The sequence below is a fragment of the Aquarana catesbeiana genome, linkage group LG07, assembly GCF_042186555.1.
Source record: "Aquarana catesbeiana isolate 2022-GZ linkage group LG07, ASM4218655v1, whole genome shotgun sequence".
Classification (NCBI taxonomy): Eukaryota; Metazoa; Chordata; class Amphibia; order Anura; family Ranidae; genus Aquarana; species Aquarana catesbeiana.
The window spans coordinates 227,914,680-227,941,935 of record NC_133330.1 but is presented as its reverse complement, the minus strand read 5'-3'; the positions used below and the strand labels follow the sequence as shown (position 1 = coordinate 227,941,935).

General features: G+C 42.7%; 1 protein-coding gene across 5 annotated transcripts in view; it reads left to right on the top strand.

Moving 5' to 3' along the window:
- Positions 1-27,256, top strand: part of DPYD (dihydropyrimidine dehydrogenase) — a 2,813,802-nt gene that overhangs the window by 809,093 nt on the left and 1,977,453 nt on the right. Inside the window, exon 1 of one of the 5 annotated variants that reach the window (XM_073593092.1) lies at positions 10,349-10,483. The exons of the other annotated variants lie outside the window; for them this stretch is intronic. Coding sequence (XP_073449193.1) covers positions 10,478-10,483 — 6 coding nt within the window. The 5' untranslated portion in view covers positions 10,349-10,477. Of the gene's footprint in view, positions 1-10,348; positions 10,484-27,256 lie in introns of those variants that run through there. 5 annotated transcript variants of the gene reach the window in all.

The following is a 27,256-nucleotide window of genomic DNA, read 5'->3' as shown; positions in this document are numbered from 1 at the left end:
TTTACCAGTGTCTGCAAGGTGGATGGCACGGTTTTTTTGAGCTCTTTGAGCTCCAGGTCCCTAGTCTCACAAATGGTTCCAAAATGAATCAAGGGATTGACCGATCGGATCCATTTGACACAGGTTTTTATGCTTAGATAAATGGTACCCGAGCCTCGCGAAGAAGACTCAAGATCCTGTAAGGTTTTGCCTGTAATGTGGTGGTAATGCGGGCGCTGGACCCTGTGGAGTGGAAATCCTGGACACTACAGCACTAAGGCATTTCCTGCAGGGTACTGTACAGGTTCAAGGGAGTGGACCCTAAACATTAAAAGGGTACCAGTCCTTGAAGGTCCAAGTGACAGGAACCCTCTGTGAAAGGTGAAGATTGGGACCTTAGTTTCTAAGTGGCCCTGCACCTGGATGGGTAAGTGAAAGCCCTTTATTTTATTATTGTGGGGTGTCCAGTGATTGCAACAATCAGTCAAGCTAGCTAAAGGCTGGATACCTGTGTGCGGTGACTATACAGGGGAATTTTGGGCTAGCTGCGGGTGTTTGCAAAGTGTACCTTTTTTGCTTGTGTCTGGCTGTTTTTACCTGTATGATGGCACACGAAGGTGCGCAATTTCGCCTTGGTTCGCCATGGCGCACGTGCGTTTGCAAGAGCGCCGCTGGGCTCAGCAGTTTGTTTGGCAGCCATTGTCCACGTGGCTTCGCTGCATATGCGCCGCAGCCTTTATCTGGGCACACGAAGATTTGCATCGTACGCGAATACAGTTATGCCTGTTCGCCGGACCACGCACATGCGTGCACAGGCACAGAACATTCCGGCGCTCTCCCAGCTTATTTAACCTCCCTGGCGGTATGATTATTTCGGATTTTAGGTGCTGAAAGCGGTACAATTATTTTGCATGGAAATTTGGCGTTTTATATTGTAGGCCTGTAATTCTTAACAATAACACACTTATATCTGTCCACCAAGAGTCTAGTAGATATCCCGGGTATGATGAAGTTTGAAACACAAAATCATAAATTATAATATAATAAATAAATATAAATAATTAAAAAAAATAATAATATAATAATAAGATAAATTTCCCCACGATTCACTATCGCTCAATTCTGCAAGTGTTCTAATTTACTATCGCTGTTTTCTAGCTGATCTAAAGCCACTTTTGACATAAAGGGACACTTTTTGGTTACTATGGACAATCTCCAGTTTCCAGGCAGAAAGAACAGTATATATCATATAAAACTGCATGCAGGGCATGGGCCAAAGCACTGGGGACAAAAGGGATGTGAAATGATTTCATACAGTACTGTAATCTGTAAGATTACAGTACTGTATGTGTTATGATTTGTACATTTTTTTGAATTTGCCGCCAGGCTCCACCCCCGTGCGTCACGCCGCTCGCAGGGAATGGAGCCTGGCACGGAGAGGCTTCGGAGGAGACAGAGCCCATGGACACTGCTGGGGACATCGCAGGATCCTGGGGACAAAGTAAGTAACGCCGCACCAGGATCCTGCAATGTAATCCCGAGTGTGGCTCGGGGTTACCGCTAATGGTCCTGAAATTTAACCCCGAGCCACACTCGGGATTACCGTCAGGGAGGTTAAGCTGTGTATGCCAAGCATGTGGTGATTCCAGAAGGCAGCTGTGGGACACAGAGCAGGCTCTGAACAGACACTTGCAGTGGTTCATTTTTCCTTACTCGGGTCACGTGAGGAACAGGTGTTGCTTGGCAGGCTAAAGGTTCTTAGCAGGATTGTTGCAGAGGGGCTTGGTGAGCCCTATTAAAGGGTCTCCCTTCTGAGGTGTTTTAATACTACACCCAAGTACTCTTTGTTTGTGGCTATTAAATGTCTTCCAAAAAGAGGAGTGGAACTAACACCACAGAGAAGGGCACACCTACGTTGTCAGTAGTTCCTGATGAACCTAGTCGTATCCCTAGTGTTGTATCCCCTGAAGGACCAGAGCCGCTGCGCCTATCTGGTATTGTGCCTACAGTCAACGCTGCTGCTTCACCCTTTATCACTAAGGGTGAACTGTCCTCAGCCCTAGCCGGGTTAAAGCACAGGATTGCTGGCATGATTGCCTCCATCCCGCACGGTCGTAGGAAGCGTGACAGATCCCCCTCCCCGGAGTCTCCTAGTCTGGAGCAGGAATGGCTTGAGGATGGGGAAGAGCTTAAAGCTCAGGATTCGGTGGAGTTCCCCGCAGATGAGTCTGGTTCCGAGCAATCTGGACAAGAAGATATCCAGTCGATGTCTGCCTTTCAGTCGCAGAAGCTTTTGATCCTGACTTGAAAGACCCTGTTGACAAGAATTGGAGTTATTATTAAAGGCTTCCTTTTCTTTGGCCAGTTCAGCTATTCAGCCAGCTGTTGCAGCAATTGGTATTTGCCAGTCCATAAAGGATCAGGTCAAACGGCCTGATAGGCCTAACCAGGAGGATGATCTGCCTGAAAGTAAGACAGATATTCCTCGAGTGCTGTGTTTTGCTGTTGATGCTTTAAAGCAGTGGTCATCAACCCTGTCCTCAGGGCCCACTAACAGGCCAGGTTTGCAAGATAACTGAAATACATAACAGGTGATATCATTTGCTGCTCAGTGATTGCAGTATTCTAGTCTGCATCTCCCCAAGGTAATACATAAAACCTGGCCTATTAGTGGGCCCTGAGGACAGGGTTGATGACCACTGCTTTAAAGGATTCAATACAGCAGGTTTCTCGTCTGGCTCTCTTGCCTGTACATATGCGCAGACTTTTATGGCTTAAGAACTGGTCAGCCAAGCTTCCTTGTAAAAAGTTATTGCCAGGTTTCCCGTTTCATGGGGAACGTTTATTCGGTGATCACTTGGACAAATGTATCCAAAAGATTTCCAGAGGGAAGAGTTCTCTACTTTCTGTGAAGAAAAGCACCAGATGTCCCTCTTTTAAAAACCCAGGGACTGCTTCCTCAAATGTCTCAGCATCAGGGAGGTTCCGCTGCCAACAGGGCGCTAGGGCCAGGGGAAAGCTGCAAGGCCAGAGCCAGAAAAGGCCCTGGGTCCAATATTGTTCTAAACCCAGCACCGAGCCTTTTTTTTGAGGGGATGCCCCCACTCCATCGGATGGGGGAAAGGCTGCTGCACTTTGCGGACATTTGGAAAACAACAATTCAGGACGAGTGGGTCACCTCAATTATATCTCGCGGTTACAAGCTGGAGTTGTGGGGGGTTCCCCCTCAGAGGTTTCTAAGATCCAGCATTCCCTCGGATCCTCCAAAAATAAACTTATTTCTTCAGGCACTACATTATCTAGTGCATCAAGGAGTGATTTTAGAGGTTTCTGCATTCGAAAGGGGCACAGGATTTTACTCAAACCTGTTTACAGTTCAGAAACCAAACAGGGACACAAGGCCCATTTTGGACCTAAGGTCCCTGAACAAGTATCTATTGATACAGTCCTTTCGGATGGAGTCTCTCTGCTCAGTAGAAACCTCACTCCAGAGGGGAGACTTTCTAGCCTCCATCGATATAAAGGACGCGTATTTACTCGTACCTATCTTTCAGCCTCATCAAAGGTTCCTACGTTTTGCAGTAGAGGAAAGTCATTTTCAGTTTGTGGCTCTACCCTTCGGGCCTGCTACAGCTCCCTGGGTGTTCACAAAGGTCCTAGCACCAGTACTGGGTCTTTAAAGGGCCCAAGGGATCCTGGCACTTGGGTATCTGGATGAACTCCTGCTCAAAGATCACTCGGTACAGGCTCTAGAACAGAGCTGAATCATAAATACCGAAAAGTCAGCCTTGAGACCAGCTCAAAGGCTAAAGTATTTAGGCATGATCCTAAACACGGTCCAAGCAAGAGTATTCTTGCCACCCGTAATGACCTGTGCCCTGAAGAATCAGGTGCATCAGATAAAGGGGCACCAGACAACCCTCTATTCGGCTCTGTATGAGTCTTCTAGGGAGGATGGTGAAAATCCCTGGATTATCCAATGTGCTTATCTCTTCAGGCATGCTTAAGCCTAAACTGGTGGTTGCAGGATCAGAACCTGTGAAAAGGGAAAATCCATTCTCCCTGTAACTTGGAGTGCACTGACTAGGGATGCCAGTCTCTTAGGCTGGGGAGCAGCCCTAGATGGGCTCACAGCTCAGGGGAAATGGTCAGGGACAGAGCAGACCCTGCCCATCAACATCCTAGAATTACAGGCAGTATGTCTGACCCTACGGTCCTGGACAGTGGAGCTTCAGGACTGCCAGGGTTCAGTCCGACAATGCCATGGCAGTGGCCTATATAAACCACCAAGGTGGTACCGGGAGTCATTTGGGTCTGAAGGAGGTGAACTACATACTAGCCTGGGCAGAGGGACATGTGCCAATTATATCGGCAGTCTATATCCCGGGAGTAGAGAACTGGAAGGCAGATTATCTCAGCCGCCATATATCTGCCCGGGGGGAATGGTTCCTACACCCAGAGGTGTTCCAGGAAATTTGCTAACATTGGGGATGGCCAGAGGTTGACCTACTGGCATCCAGGTTCAACAACAAGCTACAGCAGTTTGTATCTCGAACAAGAGATCCTCTGGCAATTGGAGCAGAGACTCTGATAGTTCCATGGAACCGGTACTCCCTGGTTTATGCTTTCCCTCTGATCCCTCTCCTTCCACATTTATTGCACAGGATTCGTAGCGAGGGGGTTCCAGTCATTCTGGTGGCACCAGCCTGGCCCAGAAGGTCCTGGTTCCTGGAGATTGTGATACTGACAATAGACAGGCCATGGACGCTTCCACGTCGCCCCGATCTACTGTCTCAGGGTCTTATATTACACTCCAAATTACAGTCTCTAAATTTGATGGCATGGCTATTGAAGCCAGGGTGTTAAAGGGCCGTGGCATCTCGGGACCAGTGGTGTATACTCTAGTGAATGCTAGAAAAGCTGTCACTAGAAAGATTTATCATAAAGTTTGGAAGACTTATAATGCTTGGTGTGAAGCCAGAAAATGGCATCCACGCAAATTTGCGATTGGGAGAATTCTCTCTTTTCTACAGTCAGCTATGGAAATCAAATTGGCTTTAAATACAATCAAAGATCAAGTTTCGGCCCTATCAGCATTCTTCCAAAGGATTTAGCTTCCCATTTGTTGATCCAAACATTTATACAAGGGGCAACTTGCTTGCTTCCCCCCATTAGGTCACCTATGGGTCCTTGGGACTTGAACTTGGTGCTGTCTGTGTTACAGAAGCAACCATTTGAACCTATTAAGGCATTTCCATTAGACTTAATGTCACGCATGCTAGCCTTCCTAATGGCTACCACCTCGGCTAGAAGGGTGTAGGAGTTGGTGGTCCTTTCATGCAGGGAACCGTACTTGATCCCTCACCATGACAGAGTCGTGTTATGACCTGTTCCATCCTGTTTGCCAAAAGTGGTGTCAGCCTTTCATTTAAATCAGGACATTATTTTGCCTTCTTTTTTTTCTCAGCCTCATTCGACGGAAGAGAGACAACTGCATTCTTTGGATGCTGTCCGGGCAGTCAAGGTTTATTTGTCTAGATCTGCTGAGATCCGAGGATCAGACTCTTTTTTTTGTTTTACCAAAAGGACCCAAGAAGGGGCAGGCAGCTTCCAAAGCTTCCATTGCCGATTGGGTCAGTCAATTGGTCATTCAGGCCTACGGTCTGAAACATAAAGCTCCTCCCTTTAGGATGAGAGTTAATTCTACCAGGGGTGTAGGAACTTCCTGGGCTTTTTGCCATCAGGTATCTGTGGCTCAGATTTGTAAGGCTGCGACCTGGTCTTCAGTGCATACGTTCACAAAATTTTATCAAGTGGATGTTTGAGCAGCCGAGGATTCGGATTTCGGCCGCAGTGCACTGTGGGCTCTGATGGCTATTGTTTGTCAGGGTGTCTCCCTCCCCTCAAGGCTATTGCTCTGGGATGTCCCAGCGGGTAATGAATATTAGTCTGACTCTGTGTCCCATGATGTATGAAAAAGAAAATAGGATTTTTACGTCATACTTACCTGTAAAATCCTTTTCTTTGAGTACATCATGGGACACAGAGATCCCTCCCCTCTTTTTTGAGGATTTAGTGCTTGCTACAAAACTAAAGTACTTCCTGTATGGCAGGGGTTATATAGAGGATCACTTCCTGTCTGAAGAGCTTTGGTCTACCAGTGTCCATTCACCTAATGATGAAGTATGACCCAGCAGGTAATGAATATTAGCCTAACTCTGTGTCCCATGATGTACTCAAAGAAAAGGATTTTACAGGTATGATGTATAAATCCTATTTTTCAACCGATGTACCGAGTTCTTCAGAAGTGCCATGGCCTAGAAATTGCACCAAATTGGCTAAAAATTGGCAACAAGTCTGCAGGTGGATCACATCTGTCTTTTTTTTAACAAACAAAGCCACAGGTTTTTAATGTGCATCATTCTAACCCTGGGAATTGCACAGGCCAGTCAGCAATGTCCTAATAAACAATTACATCATTGGATGATGGAGAGCATGTCGGACACCTGCATAGAATCCTTGTTTGCCTCTCTATATTAGTACTGTAGGTCACATGAGCTTTGTGAGGGAGAGAAACTGAGGGGGAGGAGAAATGTTGGATCTCTAGTCAGCAACAGTGTATGAAGGTGTATTTGCACTGTAAAAAAAACACTTCTAACATCGAGTGTCCTACATATGTGGATATGGTTGTGAGATGTGCATAATTTTAAAGGGTGCCTTGAGTGAAGAAAAGGTTGAGGATCACTGGGTTAAAAGCATTGTACACTTTTAAATGTTTTCATTGTTAAAATGTAGTCCTATTCCCTGTTTTGTTTATTTTGCCTTACCTGGTAATGATGGGCTCACATGTTGTGGCTGCCGTTTGTAGGGTCATGGCTGATCGACTCACTTATGTCTAAGTGCTTTTTTACCATTACATCTTTTTTTATACTGACTTTTCAAAAAACAAATTTAATAAATTGATTGTTAAATAATAGATTTTTGGAGTGGGTTATATACATTTTAGGCCACAAAGAGGGATAACTAAAAACGAAAGACAGTCAGAAGAATTTAGCAAAAGAAGTGCATTTCATACAAATAAGGGACAGTTGGGAGCTATGCTGACATTTATGAACAATTATTGTTAGTGTTGCCACCACAGGGTGGCACTGTGGACAGCACAGCAAGATATAATATGCTGCATCCTATAACTTATTCAAGACAATGGATTTGGAAAGAACGGACTTTATAGGCATACTTAAAAGCAATATCACAAAATGTGTTTTATTTATAACAAATTCATAGACAGACAATTGGTAAAACACATATACATAGGTGAAAGTGATTAAAAACTTTTCACCGGTCTGCCGTCTATCCAGAGTTCAAACGGGTTCAATGGATACAACTGGTCAGCTTGAATGAACCTGAGTAAGGCAGTCAGCCCAATACAATAACATGTAAGATAACCTGGATGTGTGCATGCCGAGTCTGTGACCTCACACGCTGCGGCTTTCGTGGACATCCCGATTGGGACACGCTTTAAGAGGTGGCATTGACATGGGGAGAGACAGGGCATACTCTCCTTATTTCTCAGGAAAAGCCTTCACCCTCGGGCTCCTTTGACTGGTGAGTGATCCCTGTGAATTCAAGGGGAGGAGATAATGTGCTGATATACATTAGCTGCTAGCAAAATAAGTTAGACAAAAACTGTACGTCAAAATTAGAATTAAAAAAATGCAGCGCTAATAATGAAAAATATTAAGTGCAAAATAGGTCCAAAAAAAGTTAAAACACACATTGAAATAGATATTCTAATTAATGAATAAGAAATAATAAGTCCCAAAGAAAAAAAAGAGTGTCCGTGCAATTGTGAAATTGTAGTAATCCAAATGCATATGTGATCTGCTTCCACCACGTGATCCACCAACGTGATAAGATGGACACTTAACAAATAGTTAGGACTCTATTACGGAGTAAAAAATGCCCATGTAATTATATATATAGCAGCCTGTATCATCCAACCACAAGTTTGGTAAGTGTCCATCTTATCATGGTCATGGATCACGTCGTGGAAGCAGATGACATATGCATTTGGATTACTGTGATTTCACGATTGCACAGACACTTTTTTTTTTCTTTGGGACTTATTTTTTCTTACTCAATAATTTGAATATCTATTTTGATGTGTGTTTTAACTTTTGGAGGTATTTTGCACTTAATATTTTTAATTATTAGTGCTGCATATTTTTTATTCTAATTTTGATTGCACAGTTTTTGTCTGACTGGTTTTGCTAACAGCTAATGTATGTCAGCGCGTTTTCTCCTCCCCTTGAATTTACAGGGATCACTCACCAGTCAAAGGAGCCTGTGGGTTAAGGTTTTTCCTGAGAAATCAGGAGAGTATGTCCTGCCTCTCCCCATGGCCATGCCCCTCTTAAAGCGTGTCCCGATTAGAATGTCCGTAAATGCCGCCTCGAGTGGTGTGTGATGTCACCAGTCTCAGCCGTAGCTCCCGCGCATGCTGCATCCTACGCATTCAGGTTATCTTACATGCTATTGTACTGGGTTGACTGCCTCAGGCTGGGTTCACACTAAAACATGCAGCGGCTCACTGCAGCAGTCCAGGGGGTCTCCATTCACCATTTCAGGTCTGATTTCAGCCTGAATTTTGGGCTGAATTTGGACCCGAAACAGACCAAAAGACACACATGGCTCCTGTGCAATTCGCACTGGAGCCGCTGTGGAGATGTGTGAACTGACTCCACAGAAAGCCAGTCACAATTTCCTGCTATACAAATTGGATGCGGGGAAACCCCACATCCAATTATGTGTATATGTGTTTTACCAATTGTCTATGAATTTGTTATAAATAAAATACATCTTGTGATATTGCTTTTAAGTATGCCTATAAAGTACATTCTTTCCAAATCCAATGTCTTGAATATGCTGACACTTAGCTAATGCAAAGAGAGGGCCTCTCTTGCATTTGAGAAACCCCAAATTATTCCTTCTTCCCCTACCTTTCATCTATTTTAAAGAGCTTACATCAAGAAGTTGCACCTATGATGGGCTACTCAGAAGAATTTTTTTAAATCAAACTGATTTTTTTATAAATACAAATGCTCATTAAATATAGCCCCCTTCCCCCAATGCACACATTTAATCAACTGATATATGCTGCAATGTGTTAAACTTCATATGATGATTGGTAATGAACACATACTTTTCAGTGATCTCCATATGTTCTAAGATACAAAATGTTATACCTATTAGAAACATGTATTGGTTCAATTAAATGCATCTAATGACAGAAGTAAGGTCTTTCCTCTTGTCATTTTGAGTACAGTAATAGAACAGCTGACAGATGGCTACAGTTTTCATCCTTTTAATTATACTGAGAAATATTCAGGCATAAAAAAAAAATATAAAGATTATATTGTATCGCTTACATGGCACTTATAGTGAAAAAATACATTTTAAATCAAGAATAATGCCACAGCATTCCATTACTATAATCATATCTATCTGTGTAGCAGTTCCCTGCCCTGTATTGTATCCTGGTGCATCAGATTGAATAGTAAGACCATTTCAAAAACTGCTGTATATATTTGATCTGCAACCAACTGTACATCCTGACATGTACTTGAATGCAATATGTATTTTAAAGCTGGCCATACACTAGTAGATTTTTGAATGATTGTTCGTACAAATATTTGTTCAAAAAAGTCTTAGCATATTAGATGACTTGATGAATGTCATTGGAAAGTACTTCAAAATGTTGTGCTCCCACAGAATCTTTGATGAATGATATTATTACCCTAACCTGTTAAACTCCAATTGTAAACTTCAGACCCATTTTCCCTTATTGGCCCTTCTTGAACTCAGAATATTTATTCTAGTCTTTGACTTATCTTCTGCTTACTCCTACCTTATCTCCTACCTTGTGTTGCCATTGGATGCAAGTCAAATCATTTAAAATTTTGCTTTCTTACTGTTGCCCACCCTGAATTCTGCTTATTCTTTGACAATGCTTGACTATGCCAATCTGCCCTGACCCCATTTCTGTTAAATGGTTTGGTACTTTCTCTTAACCTTGTCATAATAGTTAGATGCCAGGGGATTGTGGCGACCACTCAACAAAGATGGCCGCATGAAACCTTAGCTCAGTGAGCTCTCCGGGGAAAACCCACATCCATGACTGCCCTGCACTGCTTCTACTCTCCCCTTGGCAAACTTCTGCTTTTCTGCGATGCCCTGCACCAATAGAAGTCAACTCAGTTACAAAAACTGTCTGGTTTTTTCCTATACAGAGGAGCCTACACCAAAATGGCATCGGGAATGCACATGCAGTGGTTGCCACCGGACCTCTAGTGGTGGCTTCCCTGCCATGCTCTGGAGCCACTGTTGACTTACTGTAGAGGAAACATGGTGCTCTGCTTCCTCATCACCCAGTACCAAGAGCCTGACCAAATCGTGGCCTAGGAGAGAATCCCAGCCAGACATCTTTGCTTGACCATGTATGGAGGTATGTGACCTAGTTGGTCAGCCACACCCAGCTGCCCATCACCCTGATCCTATAGCCTCCTTTCCTACCGCAGGCCAGCCTGAGTCTGTCACTATGCTAAAAAAACTTGCTGTTGTCTCTTCACTCCTAACTTCTGTTGGACATGCTGGCTTATTTTAACAAATATTCTGTGGACATCCAAGAGCTCAGAGACAGGGTGAGCTATTTAGAAGACAACATGAGTGCCTGTATTGCATCCTACAACACCATGGTGGACACTCACAACATACATAGTGAAGAAATCTCCTGGTTGAAATCAAAAGTAGCTGATCTCAAGGATCGCTTGAGACACAACAACCTCAAATTGGGTCAGTACAGTCTGATCAATTGCCTCGCTATGTGCCTGACCTCATTCAAGCGGTGGTACCCTCATTAACAATGGCTAACTTCATCATTGATAGGGTCCCTAAACCCTCCTTTTTGCCACAGGAAGTTTTGAGAGATGTCCTGCTGCAGATACACTTTTACCGGGTTAAGTGACATAACAGGAGTGGGATAAAAGTGACAATAGCATACTCAACACATACCATAATGACTGGGCATTATAATAGGCAGTCTGAGCTTGGAGATCACAAAATGTAGCTTGAAGGTATTGTTGTTCATGGTACCTTGAATAAGCTTTAATAGCTTTATCCTTCTGGCAAAAAATGGATAGTAAGCGCTCTTTAACCACTTGCTGACCGCCCGCTGTCATTATACGTCGGCTGTTTGAAGAGTAATATCTTTGTTATGACAGCAACTAGCAATTATCCTCTTCTTCAGTGGGTGGTCGCCTTTCAGATACAAGTGATCTCTGTGGTGGATTTGCCACAAGATCACTTTTATTGGTGGCAGGAGAGTGCCCCCCCCGGCCTCTAGCAGAATGATAGCCAGGCGGTGGTTCTGTTATCCTGACTGGGTGTCATATGACGTCCAGCAGGATAACATGCCAGTGCATGCTCGTGGGGGCACGCAGCATGGCGATTGGAGGTGCTGTGTGTCAGTCTGACACACTGCATTTCTGATCGTGGTATGGAGCCTCTGATGGAGGCTCCTTACCACGCGATCAGTTGTGACCAATCACAGCTGATCATCGGGTGAACCAGGAAGTGCCGGTAAATGGCATTCCTCGGTTTGCGCTGACAGGGAGAGCCAATTGGCAGCTCTCCCTGTCAGGGGGGGTCTGTGGTGATAATCAGCACATTGATTATCAGCACAGCCCCATCAGATGTGCCACCACAGCTGCAAAAATGTGCCCATCAGCTGCCAATCAGTGCCCCATCAGAAACAGCTGTAGGTACCCATCAGTGCCAATCAATGCCCATCACAGTGTCAATGAGTGCCCTACAGTAACACCTGTCAGTACCTCATCATCAGTGCTGCCCATCAGTGCCACCTGTCAGTGCCAATCAGTGACACCTGTCAGTGCCCATTAGTGCCGCCTATCAGTGCCCATTAGTTCTGCCTGTCAGTGCCCATTATTGCCACCTACCAGTGCCCATCAGTGCCACCTATCAGTCCCCATCAGTGCTGCATATCAGTGCTGCCTATTGGTGCCCATCAATTCTACATATCAGTGCCTCCTTGTCAGTGCCCATCAGTGCCACCTTAGTGCCAACTCATCAGTGCCCGTCAGTGAAGGAGAAAACAAAATTGTATAACCGAAACAAAGAATAACTTTTTGTCGCAAACATTTTGGTCTTTTTTAGTTTAGCAAAAAATAAAAACCCAAGTGGTGATCAAATACCACCAAAAGAAAGCTCTATTTGTGGGAAGAAAATGATAAAAATTTAGTTTGGGTGCAGTGTTGCATGACTGCGCAATTGTCATTCAAATTGTGACAGCACTGAAACCTGAAAATTGTCCTGGACAGGAAGGGGGTGAAAGTGCCCAGTATTGAAGTGGTTAAGTGGTTAATTTGTTATCTCTTAACACCCGTGGCCTGAACCACCCTTCCACAAGATTCTCCTTGTATAAGGATAATCTAATAGTATGTGGAGATCTTAACTCGGCATTTGGATGTGACCTTGAACCAGAGGGATCGTTCTTATTTACTAGAGCATACTGAGGATTTGCATGATGTCTGGCACTGCCAACATGCCTCTGAATGAGATTACACATACCATTCACCTAGACAGACTTCTTACTCATGCATCAATCTGTTTCTGGTTGATAAATGTTTTTTACCTCCTCTTCCAATATCACTGACATAACATGGTCTGATCATGCGGCTATCTCCATTACGATATCGGAACAGGACTCTTGTCATCCCATCCACTTATAACAGTGTAACAACGAGCTTCTCAAAGAATCTGTAACCAATAATGTGCTCACTCAACGTCTCTGCGAATATTCCCATCTCAATTACTTACCTGCTACAGGTGTCTTCTTTTTATGGAATGCACTCAAGGCCAACATGTGTAGCATACTGATTCAATGAGGTGCTCAAGCTAATAAACAAAAAAATTTACATGGCTGCAGCAATTGTTAGCTTCCATTCATGCTTTCGAACTCCAGAATAAGTCTTCCCCAGACTGTACTATATCAACCACACTCTCCAAATTAAGACTAGAGCTATGAGGTCTTCTCTATGACAGACACGATCTGATGAGTGATCTTATGTGAGCTCAGACTTCATTATTACACCCACCACAACAGACCAGGGGGTTTTTAGTTTGAAATCGCAGTGAAAAAAGTCTAAAATTCCTCATCTTTTAAACGCCAAACAAAAACAAAACAAAAAATTATAACCCTCAGCACGTAACAGATGCATTTGCAGATTACTATGGTTCCCTATTCACGCTAAAAGATGACCCAATACACCCAACTATCAGCAGCCGAGATGTCCTTATTCTTGGACGGTCTTCAGGTTCCCTCTTTAAATGCACCCTGAACCAACCCTTCTCTAGTCTAGAGATTGTGTAATTAAATCTACGCTAAAAGGTAAATCATCTGGACATGATGGATTTACCAACAAATACTTTCAAACTTTTAGAGAACTTATAGCTCCCCATTTAGTTGTGCTGTTTAATGCTGCTGCTGACAAGGCATAATTTCTCTCTGAGATGTTAGGGCACACATCATTACCATTCCTAAACCTGGGAAAGACCCTAATACCCCTGCCAATTTTAGACCACGCTCCCTGCTGAACTCAGGGAGTTAACCGACATCATGCCCAGACAGTTACAGCCAGATCAAATGAGGTTCACTGCAGGAAGGCAAACCTCAGACAACCTCTAGTCTTTTATCCAAACCATTCTTATAACCAATGCTACTCTACAAGGTTGTCCTTTGTCACCAACAATCCTCAACTTAATGATAGAGCCCCTAGTGGACTATATTCAATCTCACCCACAAGTGACTGTTTTCATGTTTACAGAAAGGTTCCACACTATTAACCTGCTTGCGGATGACATTATCCTAATGTTAACTAATCTTTCAACATTACGCCCTCAGGCGCACAAGCTCCTAACAGAGCTTAGTTTGTTGTCCTATTATATAGTGAATTTTAACAAATCTCTCATTTTGAACCTTGGCATACCCTAGTCCCTTGTATCTTTGAAACAGCAATTACCGTAAACCTGGGCGGACAAGGACATCTCTTACTTAGTCATTACAATCACTCCTACTAGTGCATCTACCACATAAATCAAAATCATCAATTGCTAAATTGGAAGTAGAACTTAGTCGGCTTGCCTGAGTCGAACTGTCATGGGTGGGAAGATTGGCTGCCTTTAAAAGGCTTTTACTACTCCAGATCCTCTATCTGTTTAGAATCTCACACCTTCCCCTTAAACATTCCTTTTTGGGAGCATTATCTAATCTCCTGAAAAATATGTTTGGCAAGGGAAGAGGTCTAGATGTTCCTACAAACACTTAGTCAAACACAGGAAAATTGGTGGGATGGGCATGGTTGACATCCAAGTTTATTACTCAGCGGTGTACTCAGCCCTATCGATCAGTACCAAAGCGTCCATCATGGCATGGAGAACAATAAATCACCTTGCACTGCATTCATTGCATAATTCTGCATTGCAATTCCCATTGGTCATACTTGAGTGCTTAATATTAAGCCTGTCTCTAAACAATTGGGCCCACTATGGCATTAACTGAGTCAAGAATTTATTTCTAAATGGTGAGCATGGTACTTCGAAGGTACTGTTAACTAAGTATAATATTCCACGTACAACTTATTTCACATTACTCCATATAAAACATTTTTTATTGTCCTCCCTCTTGCCCACTATTAGTCTCCATCCTAAAGTGTGGCATTTTCTCACTAACCCTTTGAAACTCTCTAAGGGTATATTGGTACTTTATAACTTATTACAAAATAAATGTGAATTTATTCACTAAAACCAGTTCTATGTTAAAATGGGAGGCTGATCTCAACACCTCTTTTTCTACCCCCAATGGCTTCAAGTAATACGGTACACGTATACTACTTCACACTGTGTGACTCATTGGGAACTAGCTTTAAAATTGATGGTACCTCACTCCCTGTAGGTTAGCCATTTTTTTTTCTGGTAGTTCGTCCCTGTGCTGGAGGGTGTGTGGCCTTACTGGTAATATTTGCAGCTTCTGGCAGAAAATATTTCAAATACTCTTTTAAATCTTGGGTATTTTAACACCCCCAAACACTGAGCTGGCTATTTTAATCTTAGGCGTTGATTCATTCATTTCTCCATGTCGCAGGATTGTAGCCAGCCTTTTGTTGTCAGCAAAATTGACAATTACAAGACATTGGAAACAAGAGTTAGTTTCTAATCCATCCACAGCTGTGTGTACTACCCACCAACATTATCTGTATGAAAGATACTTGCTCTGCAATCTGACTTTCGTCATAACTTTGAGAAATCCTGGAAGCCTTGAATTACTTGGTATGCTATCTAAGCTGCTGCTAGTGACTGTAAATTACTCATTGGCAACTTCTGAAGTCCATCTTTATATTTTGCTACTGGTGTTACTTTGATACAGCTGTTGCTCAGTTGTGTTTTTAGTTCTGTTCTTCTTTCTTTGAGCCCTGCTTTAATCACTGTGATTTATATTTAAAATGCACATTATTGGTGTTTACGGTGGCTGTGTCTGCTTTACTTTTCCTCTATTTGTAATGCCTTCAAAATTAATAAAACATTATTGTAAAAAAGCAAAAAGAATAGTTAGATGCCTGGTCAATTTCAAGGATCATAGAGTCTGCAGCATAACGTCTACAAAACTGGTAGCTCAGACCACAATGTTAATGCCTAGGTCTCCTCAGTAAGAGCCATTTGCTGCCTGCTGATCACACAAAGGATCTGCTTTTATCTGCGACACAGACTCTGGATTTTTGTTATCAATAAGGCACTCACACTGTAAGCTGGATTAAAAATTTTATCTGGTGTTTAAATATTGACAGGTTTATTTAAAGCACAGTCTAGGCAAATATTAAAAGATAACCATTTAATATAGATACTGTATGTTGTCCTTAGTAATCGCTAAGTGTTTTTAATGCAGCTTACAGTATATTTATACAGTATATATTTAAATCTGCCTTCATGTTAGATTCCTTAATGCACTCACAGCAAGACTCAGGGCCAGTGCTCTGAGCTAATCGTAGATCTACTACTTTGCACACACAGCTGACAATCAAACGCTGAGGGTTGCAAAGAAATGGGTTAATCAGTGTAGTGATGTTCATTAATGATCCACTCAGCTGGCTGGGAAAGGTTGGTGAAAACGTTGTGTTGCCTAATTATAGTGGGGAAAAATTAGCTATGATCAGCTATGCTGTTTTCAAGACAGGCACTTCTTATCCTCCTCCTCGGAAGCTGGCATATCACACTACAGTGCAGTGGAGAAGAATACTCTCAATGGTACAATGATAGAAAATGAACAGAAGCCTTAAGGGCAGTCCAGCCTGCTTCAATCTCCAAAGGAAAAAAACGTCTTTGCGGTGCTTTCACTAGAAAAAAAGTATTTTGAGACCATGAAAACTCCCTTGTAATATGCACTCCCAACAATGTAATAGTGTCTACCTTTTCACCTCACCACCTATATATACCAGGCAACAACTGATCTTTCTTGATCTCCAATAATCCACTATTATTTCTTTAGTTTTTATAATATTGAGTATTAAATCATTTCTGTACACCACTCAACCAAATGTTGACTTTCCTGCCTATAAGCTGTCTCCTCATCTTCTCGTATGAGTCCAACTAATGTGGTATCATCAGAAAACTTCACTATAGTATTAGACACATGTATGGGAGTACAGTCATGAGTAATCAATGTAAACAGGCCGGACTCAACACACATCCCTGTGGTACCCCTGTATTCAAAATAATAGTATTATATACCTGATCCTCTATTCTCACAATTTGTGGCCTGTTTGTTAGGAAATCCATGAGCACAGCAATGGATATCAGCCCAAAGCATTCAACTTTTTCACTAATTTGTCAGGTACTGTTAAATGCTGCGCTAAAACCAATGAATAGCATTCTAACATATGTGTTTGAGTTCTCAAGATGTGTCAGTTCAGTATACAAAACAATAGAAATTGCACCATCTGTGGATTTGTTTGCACGATAGGCAAACTGATACTTATCCAAATCAACAGGAATGCATGCCTTAAGATGTAATAATACAAGCTTCTTAAAACATTTCATAATGTTAGGAGTTAGGGGAACTGGATGATAATCATTTAAACATGTTACTGTTGATTTTTTAGGTATTGGGACAATAGCAGTAGATTTAAAACAAGAAGGTACTGCAGCCTGTTGCTGTGACAAATTAAATATGTTAGTAAAAACACCTGCCAACGGGTCTGCACAGCTAGAGAAACAATGTCATAAAAATAAAGAAAAAAAAACACATACATACCCATACAGAAAACAAGGCCCCAACAGTCATGTCCTGTCCAGGAGCTGAAGGTGGGGTGTGTCATCCAGCAGAGGTGCACAGGAGGCTCAACAGGACAGGGCCAAGATGTGTGTAATACTATATTGGAGCATAAACATAAAGATATAAGGTATAATGACAGATACAGTGGGGACGGAAAGTATTCAGACCCCCTTAAATTTTTCACTCTTTGTTATATTGCTAAAATCATTTAAGTTCTTTTTTTTCCTCATTAATGTACACACAGCACCCCATATTGACAGAAAAACACAGAATTGTTGACATTTTTGCAGATTTATTAAAAAAGAAAAACTGAAATATCACATGGCCCTAAGTATTCAGACCCTTTGCTCAGTGTTTAGTAGAAGCACCCTTTTGATCTAATACAGCCATGAGTCTTTTTGGGAAAGATGCAACAAGTTTTTCACACCTGGATTTGGGGATCCTCTGCCATTCCTCCTTGCAAGTCCTCTCCAGTTCTGTCAGGTTGGATGGTAAACGTTGGTGGACAGCCATTTTTAGGTCTCTCCAGAGAAGCTCAATTGGGTTTAAGTCAGGGCTCTGGCTGGGCCATTCACGAACAGTCACGGAGTTGTTGTGAAGCCACTCCTTCGTTATTTTAGCTGTGTGCTTAGGGTCATTGTCTTGTTGGAAGGTAAAGCTTCGGCCCAGTCTGAGGTCCTGAGCACTCTGGAGAAGGTTTTCGTCCAGGATATACCTGTACTTGGCCACATTCATCTTTCCCTCGAGTGCAACCAGTTGTCCTGTCCCTACAGCTGAAAAACACACCCACAGCATGATGCTGCCACCACCATGCTTCACTGTTGGGACTGTATTGGACAGGTGATAAGCAGCGCCTGGTTTTCTCCATACATACCGCTTTGAATTAAGGCCAAAAAGTTCTATCTTGGTCTCATCAGACCAAAGAAACTTATTTATCATCATCTTTGAGTACTTCAGGTGTTTTTTTAGCAAACTCCATACGGGCTTTCATGTGTCTTGCACTGAGGAGAGGCTTCCATCTGGCCACTCTGCCATAAAGCCCCGACTGGTGGAGGGCTGCAGTGATGGTTGACTTTCTACAACTTTCTGCCATCTCCCAACTGCATCTCTGGAGCTCAGCCACAGTAATTTTTGGGTTCTTCTTTACCTCTCTCACGAGGCTCTTCTCCCCCGATAGCTCAGTTTGGCCGGACGGCCAGCTCTAGGAAGGGTTTTGGTCGTCCCAAACGTGTTCCATTCAAGGATTATGGAGGTCACTGTGCTCTTAGGAACCTTAAGTGCAGCAGAATTTTTTTGTAATCTTGGCCAGATCTGTGCCTTGCCACAACTCTGTCTCTGAGCTCTTCCGGTAGTTCCTTTGACCTCATGAGTCTCATTTGCTCTGACATGCACTGTGAGCTGTAAGGTCTTATATAGACAGGTGTGTGGCTTTCCTAATCAAGTTCAATCAGTATAATCAAACACAGCTGGACTCAAATGAAAGTGCAGAACCACCTCAAGGATAATCAGAAGAAATGGACAGCACCTGAGTTAAATATATGAGTGTCAAAGCAAAGGGTCTGAATACTTAGGATCATGTGATATTTCAGTTTTTCTTTTTTAATAAATCTGCAAAAATATCAACAATTCTGTGTTTTTCTGTCAATATGGGGTGCTGTGTGTACATTAATGAGGAAAAAAATTAACTCAAATGATTTTAGCAAATGGCTGCAATATAATCTGCAATGGCTGCAATCTGAATACTTTCTGTCCCCACTGTATATCCTGAATAGTCTGCCTCATTGAAAACCAACACCATATTTGTTAAAATGGTTCCCATGTGAAAAAAAGAAGAAAGGAAAAGTGAATGAGTATCAAAATAAAATTGAAAACAACAGCAAAAAGTATATGAAAATGCTACACATTAATAACCCAAGATGTAAAGGGAGAAAATATATTTGAGCACAGGTATATCTTTTCTCTGTTGTAACTCAGGTCAGTGACCAGATCTGAACCTAGTCGCTCTCCCCCGCCTTGGGTCTTTATGCCCCATATTGGCATGGTGTCCACCTTAGCATTTGCAGTGGCAAGGCAGCGTAAGACTGGCCAGAAGAGGGGTTACTTTTATGCAATTGGTCAACTTAAACATGTATTGCAAAATATGTGAACTAAATATCCCCGTTTTTTCATTGCATCGTTTGCTGGGAAGGGTGTAGCAGTGTGCAGAGGGTCCATCCAGAATTCAAGATGTAAAGAAGGAGCAATGGAAATCCAAGAGCAATGGAACCAAATAAGCAAGGACAGCAAAAGAGCCTTATAAATATTGGTTTATAAATAGACCACAACGGTAAATACAATCCATGTGGTGTGCGGGCCACTGAAAGAAGAATATGTGCAAAACCTCTCCAAGTGAGTCTCCCTTAGATAGCAATAAACTGGCAGACACACACACCCCTAGCATCATGTTGGGAAGGCAACGCCTCAACCATGGTTGTCAAGAGGGAGGAGATGGCAGGAAACGACACCATCAAAATGGCAGAGAGAATAACAACTGTGCATGCGCCGTGCATGGTGAAGCCAATATCAATGATTTATTGCATCAGTGGGCCAGTGCATGCGCAACCATCTCCCTGAAGGGAAACAGAGACACATAACACTGATGTCACCCATTACCAGCAGGGAGACGGCCAGAAGTGTAGACATGGCCATCCCAAACTGCTGGAACAGATAAATAAAAAGAACAACAAGACAAAACAAAAAAACAAAGCTAATCAGAACAAAACAAGCAAACCAAATGAGGCAAAACAAAATCGAACAAAACAAAGTAAAATGCAACAAAACAGAACTAACCAAAACAAAAACAAATCTAAATAAAACAAAAACAACAAAACAGAATAAAACACCCTAATCAAACACTAGAGTTGGGCCAAAACCCCCCAGTTCAGTTTGCACCAGAACTCTCGAACAAGTTCAGATGCGAATCCTATTAAAGTCTATGGGACCCAAACTTGAAAAATCAAAAGTGCCCATTTTGAAGGCTTATATGCAAGTTATTGGCCATAAAAAGGGTATGGGTGTCTGGATACTGCCCTGGGGGCCATGTATCAATGCATTTTAAAAAAAATATATAATTTTTAAAGAAGCAGTGATTTTAATGATGCTTAAAGTGAAACAATAAAAATGAAAAAAATCCTTTAAATATAGTTACTGGGGGGTCCCCTTAGTCTGCCTGTAAAGTGTCACATCTGTACCATGTATAGAATCTGCTGCTGCAAAACTGACATATATAAAGAAAAAAAATATAAAAAAAATTTTTATTATAAGCTTTCTTTATTTTGTAAACAACGGCTTGGGGAAGCAAGTGTGTATGATGAGGCAATATTTTCAATGCACTTGGACTAAGATTAGAGATTTTTGGGATAAATTCTGGTGTCTCTCTGGCTGACTTTGGATGGAAATAACCGTTTTGCACCACAGTGAGAAAACCTTATGTGAAGAAGCCAAATTATAGTACAGTCAGGCCAAGATTAACAATTTTTAAACAAATAAAGTCTGGTGTCTCTTTCGCAGACTTAGGATAGAGGTAACAGTTGTGGAAAAATTTGGCTTGGAATGTTGGTGGTGCCTTCACACCATTACCCCTTTAGAGGTACTTTTCAAAAAAAAATCTGTTTATTTTTGCATGTTTTGTTAAGAAAAATAATATCCAACAATAACCTCAAAAGAGAAGTTTTAAAATAAATTTACAAAACTAATTTGGAAATTGCTTATTCTCTCATCTCGCCATCTTCTTCCTCCTCTTCTACTCCTTGTATATACAATACATTATTAAACCTTATTAGAACTTCTCCAAGATGTCCAGATAATGCCCCATCAATGTACAGAGACCAAGTATCCCTTGTATTCCATACCTCACTTCAGTTTCACCATTACTGGCTTACCAGTAAGGCAATTAAGGAATGGTTTTGGGTTTAGTGGCAAACTCATTCTGCTGCTGAAGCTGCCACTGATCTACAAACCAGTGAAAGGAAGATAAAATTAACACCCACAAAGCTAGGCAGCCTAAACAGTCTTGCATATCCCAAAAAAACATTTAATCAGCGACATCGGCATCAGGGGCTTGATAGCTGCTGCTAATCCAGGACTGATTCATTTTGACTAATGTCAATGGAGTCTGTGGACAGAAACAATCTTTTTTCTGTCATAAAACTTCCAGCAGCATTGAATGCCCATTCGAAAAGTATGCTGGATGCAGGGCAGCTTAGAAGCTTAATTTCATACTGGGCAAGTTCTGGCCAGTGGTCTATTCTCATGGCCAAGGAACCCAGTGGATCGTCTACTGCAACACTCTCCATGTCTGTTTTCACCCCTAGATAATATTCCACCATGATGCAGATGCTGCTGATGGGGATGTGGAAGCTGACAGCCCTGGGCACCAAAGACTAGAAAAATTTTGAAATGCATCACTTAGGCGGCCCCCTTCTCCACCGCTCTTCCTTTGACCAACAAAAGCCCCAAAACTACCTTTTTCATGAAATTGGAACCTGCCAGAGTCTGGAAAGGTGTTACATAAACTCCTATTTAAGATGTCCTCAGGATATTTCATCCTGTGCTCCCTCTGCAAGTGCAGGATGAGTTCCGAGACTTTCCCCTTTTAACAATGGTCAAGGAGGGTTGCCAACCAATAATGATCCTTCTCCTTGATGCCACAAATTCTCGGGTCCTTTCTCAGGCTTTGAAAATAAGGGAGCCCATGCACCGCAAGTGTGCAGAGGCTTGAAGAGCAGAGTCCTCAGGGGTGGTGAGAATTACACTATTAAGGTTTGACGTATGTCTTCCTCTGCTTCAATGCTTCCAAAACTTCAGAATCCTTCTCCTCCTTCCTCTCCTCTTGTGTGTTCTGTGGCGTTGCAAGAATGGTGTTTGCATAAAGCGGGCCTTGAGAGGAAAGGACGTCCTCCTCTTCCTCCCACTGCTCTACTTTGAGTGCCCTGTCCATAATGATAGTGTCACTGATGCATGCATTGTCATGGCTCACCCTCCTTGTCGCCTTCTGAAATGGTGACAGTACAGTGCATGCATCCTTTATTAGCAGCCATTGGGATGTGGAAAAAAAAAAACCTGAGCTTCCCTGAGCCTGTCCTTGTGCCATACTCCCACAGGTACTTGTTGATGGCCCTCTGATGCATGTGCAGCCACTGCAGCATTGCCAAAGTTTAGTTCCAACTGTTGGGCATGTCACAAATCAGGTGGTTTATGGGCAGGTGGAATGGAATTGTTAAATAATAGTGAATGAGTCCAGTTGGTGATGTCAACACCAAATCTCCAAATGTATAGGAGAAACAAATAAATAGAATTGGTGGGATTTTAAAGGTGTTGACGCTTTTTATCAGACTGATACATACAACAATATTTTTTGTAAAAACCGTAACATTTGAAAATCGTCAAAAGAGAGTTTGGGGTAACTAGTCCCCTAAAAACATAGGTTCAGCAGACCATATTAACAGACACCAGCCCCGTGATAGTAAAGTTCCCCCCCATAGGGCAGGTGGAATTCCTGCTGAATTTCAGCCAACCAAACACTGGCTGTGTATAACCGCCTGAAGTGGCTACAGACTCTTTTGGCCTGCCTTAGAAGATTTTGCAAACTTAGGTACCTGTTTAAAAAATGCTGCACCACCAAATTGAGGACATGTGCCAGGCATGGCACGTGTGTCAACTTTCCCTGTTAAAGGGCGGACAGAAGGTTAGTGCCATTATCACACCCCGCCATTCCTGGCTCAAGCTTCCGTGGCTTGAACCACTTCTGGGCCTCCTCTGCAGAGCTGAAAGAATCTCTGTTACAGTGTGGCTCCTGTCCCCTAGACAGATCAGCTGTAGCACTGCATTGCATCTTTTAGCCTGACATGTTGAATGGTCCCTTGAACGCTTAGGTGGTACTGGTGGTTTATAGGACAATTCAGCAGAGAAGGACATAAAGTTGGAGGAGGGGGTAGGGGCTGACAGATCTTGCATTATCACCACCAGCTGTATGGAGATGTGACGGCAAAACAAGCTCCAGCACTGAGCCCTGTCCTGCATCCTTCCTAGTTGCAATCAGCGTTACCCAGTGTGCTGTGAATGAAATATAGCATCCCTGACCATGCTTGCTGGACCATGTGTCAGCACTAAGCTGGGCCTTGCTGCTGACTGCCTTGCCCAACAATGCCAAAACATTGTCTTCCATGTGATGGTACAGAGCTGAAATGGCCTTACGTGCAAAGAAATAGTGACTGGGAACCTGCCATTGCAGTACAGAATATTCTGCAAGTTCACAGAAGGGGGCAGAATCCACCGGATAGAAAGGAAGAAGTTGTAAAGCCAATAATTTGGACAAGCTATAATTTAGACACTGGACATGTGGGTGGCAGAGGGATGACTGGGCAATTTTTTTTCGATGCAACAGCTGGGGCAGAGAAATGTGCCTGCTATACTCTACAGTTGGTGTACTGCTGGCATACTTGTTGCAAGGACCTGTGACACCCTTTGCTATGCCATCATTCCTGCCAGTGGAGGCTGCCGAGAAGTCATGGGATATAGGGGGTAGACATGACAGGTGAGGATTGAGGAAGAGAAGAATTGCATCCCTTTTGTGTGGCTTTCAGATGCTCTTGCCAACAGGCTGATTGGTTGGAGGTTAAATTCTTTTGCAAGCATGTGGTACCCAAATGGCAGGTGTTTTTGCTTGATCTGCTTGCAACAAAAATTGCAAATTTTAACAGGGAGATAACGGCTCCAAAATCTGATGGAATAGGGTGGCTACTCTCTATTGTTCCATGATGGCTCCCTCTGGAGATCATCCTGCTCCATTGGGGTTGTGCCTCCCTCTCACTTTCCTCCTCTGCTCTCCGGCACCCATCAGTGACCTCATCATCACCCCCCCATACTTCTCATTACTGGAACCAACTTAACAATATGCTGTGGCTGAGGGACCATGAAGCAGGTGGCTGATGCTGTGTTCAAATAATTCAGGTGACTCCTCAATGCAAGATGCTGGGGCTATGGCAGGAGTAGCTGTGGACAAGAAGGCAGAATAAGCCACTCTGGCAGCTGTGGTGGACTGCACACTATACTCAGCTTGGGTGATAGAGGATGAGGATGGTTTAGTAAGCCAGTCCACCACCTCCCCTGCAAGCTGTGGCTGGCTAGCATGGGCAACATCACTAAACAGAGAAAAATGTGCCCTGTCTGAGGACAGACCACATCCACCTTCGCCTGTGGACACAGACACTGCTGGCCCCCTCATAGTGGCATGGGAACGTCTGCCTCTCCTTGTTGGCCTCCCAGACAGATGGGGGGGGGCTTATTACCCAGATTTAATAGATACTGGGAAATGTGTAATTGGATGCAATTTATCCAATGAAAAGTGATGTTTGGTGCATTTTAAATTGAGGACTGCCACTGGCAGAAATGTGAAAACGATAAAATAAATAAAAAAAATAAAAGTCAGAAAAACTGTGGCTCACCATTTAAGAAAATAGGGCAGGCACGGGACGAAAAACAAAAACCACAGCCACCGAAAAAAAAGAGGTGCACAGCACTAAATATTATGTAATACTGTGTTAAACACTGGACTACACTCACACTACACTATACTCACACTACACTGACACACTACACTCACACTGCAGTGACACACTACACTAACACTGCACTGACACTACACTGACACTCTACACTCAGAGTCACAATAACAGACTAATTTGCTAGTAGCAAACAGAACCCTGCTTTATCTATCTCCACTCCAACAACACACTGTAAAAGGTTCCTGTAGGAAGGAACCTTTTATAGTGTGCGGGGGCACTATGAGCACTGAGCCATGATCGGGCAAAGTCATCATGACTCTGACAATCATGGCTCTGACTTTGCTCTGTGCCCTGACTGAGCAAAGCCTTGCATTACTTAATCCAATTAGGGCCCTAGAATGCACTGTGCAGTGTGTAGTGCATTGTGGGGTGCTCAGTGGATGAACATCCCGCCGAGCGCCGCCCCCCCCCATTTGGGTGATAACACATAGAGAAGGGGCAGAACTGAAAGGTGCCAAAAATAGCATTGCAGAACCAGAACACCACCAAATGAAGTCCCACCAAGGCCACTACACATACGGAAGGAGCCTGCAAAAAAGAGAGTGGCAAGAGAATAAAATTAAAATTACAAAAAAGAATAGTGTAAAGTAGACTAGTGTCTCCTTAACACAGTACCAAAATATTACAGAAACATAGAACGTAGGAAAAAAGTAATAATCATAACAAAAAATGAATATACATAAATGCAAAAATAAACCACATAACCTAAAACTTCATTAGTGTACAAATCAAATGGATAGAAAAATTAATCATGGACATAATCAAAAATATAAATAAGAAGTTCTTGAAAGACAAAATGGCATTTTGTCATGTACTGCCTATAATTGGCAGTCTGAAACTCATAAAAAGAAACTGTGGGGTTGTCCAACAAAGTGAGGTTTATGAACGTGATGTCCCCTCTGATACTGGGTCTACTTCCTCCATACAGAAGAGAATTAGTTCTGATTAGTCCGATAAGGCCATATATACTTAAATATGGAAGGTGCAAATGGTAGGGCAGAAGGCATAAAAAGATGCTCACACCCCAAACAGGAATATGAACTCATGGGACCTAATGCCCATGGCCAACCACAGTCAACAGGTATGAATACCATGGTAACTGCCTTTTAGGCTACTTCCCAGGCTGGTACCGTTCTAATATCTTCTTTTGCAATTTCAGTGTCTCTCGCCTCGTTTTCTTTTTTACCCAACCTAGACAACACCAACCCCAATCGAATGCATACGATCAGTGTGATATACCAATACATGGTCAAGATGGTATTGGGGGCTCATATGGTTTTGGAAATGTATCAACTTGTTGTCTTATGCTCTAACAGAGGCAGAGAAACCAGCGTTATCTAATGCCGTGTACACACGGGCGGACTTTTCAACCGGACTTATCCGACGGGACAAAACCGTCGGACAATCCGACCATGTGTGGGCTTCATCGGGCCTGCAGCGGACTTTTTCTGTCAAAAATCAGATGGACTTTAGATTTGGAACATGTTTCAAGTCTTTCCGACGGACTCAAGTCTGGTCGAAAAATCCGCTTGTCTGTATGTTAGTCCGACGGACAAAAAACGACGCTAGGGCAGCTATTGGCTACTGGCTATCAACTCCCTTATTTTAGTCCGGTCATACGTCATCAATTATGAATCCATCAGGCTTTGGTGTGATCATGTTTAGGCAAGTCCGTTCGTTCGAAAGTCCGTCGGAAAGACCGTCGGACCTTTGATGCCGAAAAGTCCACCCGTGTGTACACGGCTTATGGGTTTAAGCTTTTTTCCACAAGCTAATATTGACCATTTTGAGGTCATTAAAGATGTGAATTTGTTTGTATGCAATTTATTGGTTAAGATTTTTACCAATAGAAGGAACAGAAGCCAGAGGGGATATTATAGTAAATACAAATGTTGAATTAATTATTACTTAATTGATTGTATTGACTTAGAAACAATGTTGTATTCTTTGGAGGATACTGAAGGCCCTAACATAATAATAAAGAGATCCACTAAATTGTCGTCAGTTCAAACAATCCTAACCTAGCTATGTTTTTGCAACAAGTTAAGGCTGAAGTTGAGAAAATTTGTATTTCACGTCAGTCCAAATCTAACTTGACCCCTAACAGAACCTTGCTTTACAGCATCTTATGAGTGGGGAGGATTTAACCATCAAGACATCTCATAAAGGGGGGAACATTGTTCTCTTCAATACTGATACATATGAGAGCATAATGAAGTATTAACTAATAGCTGTTGGTATAGAAGAATTGGGCCTGACAGAGTTTTGAAAG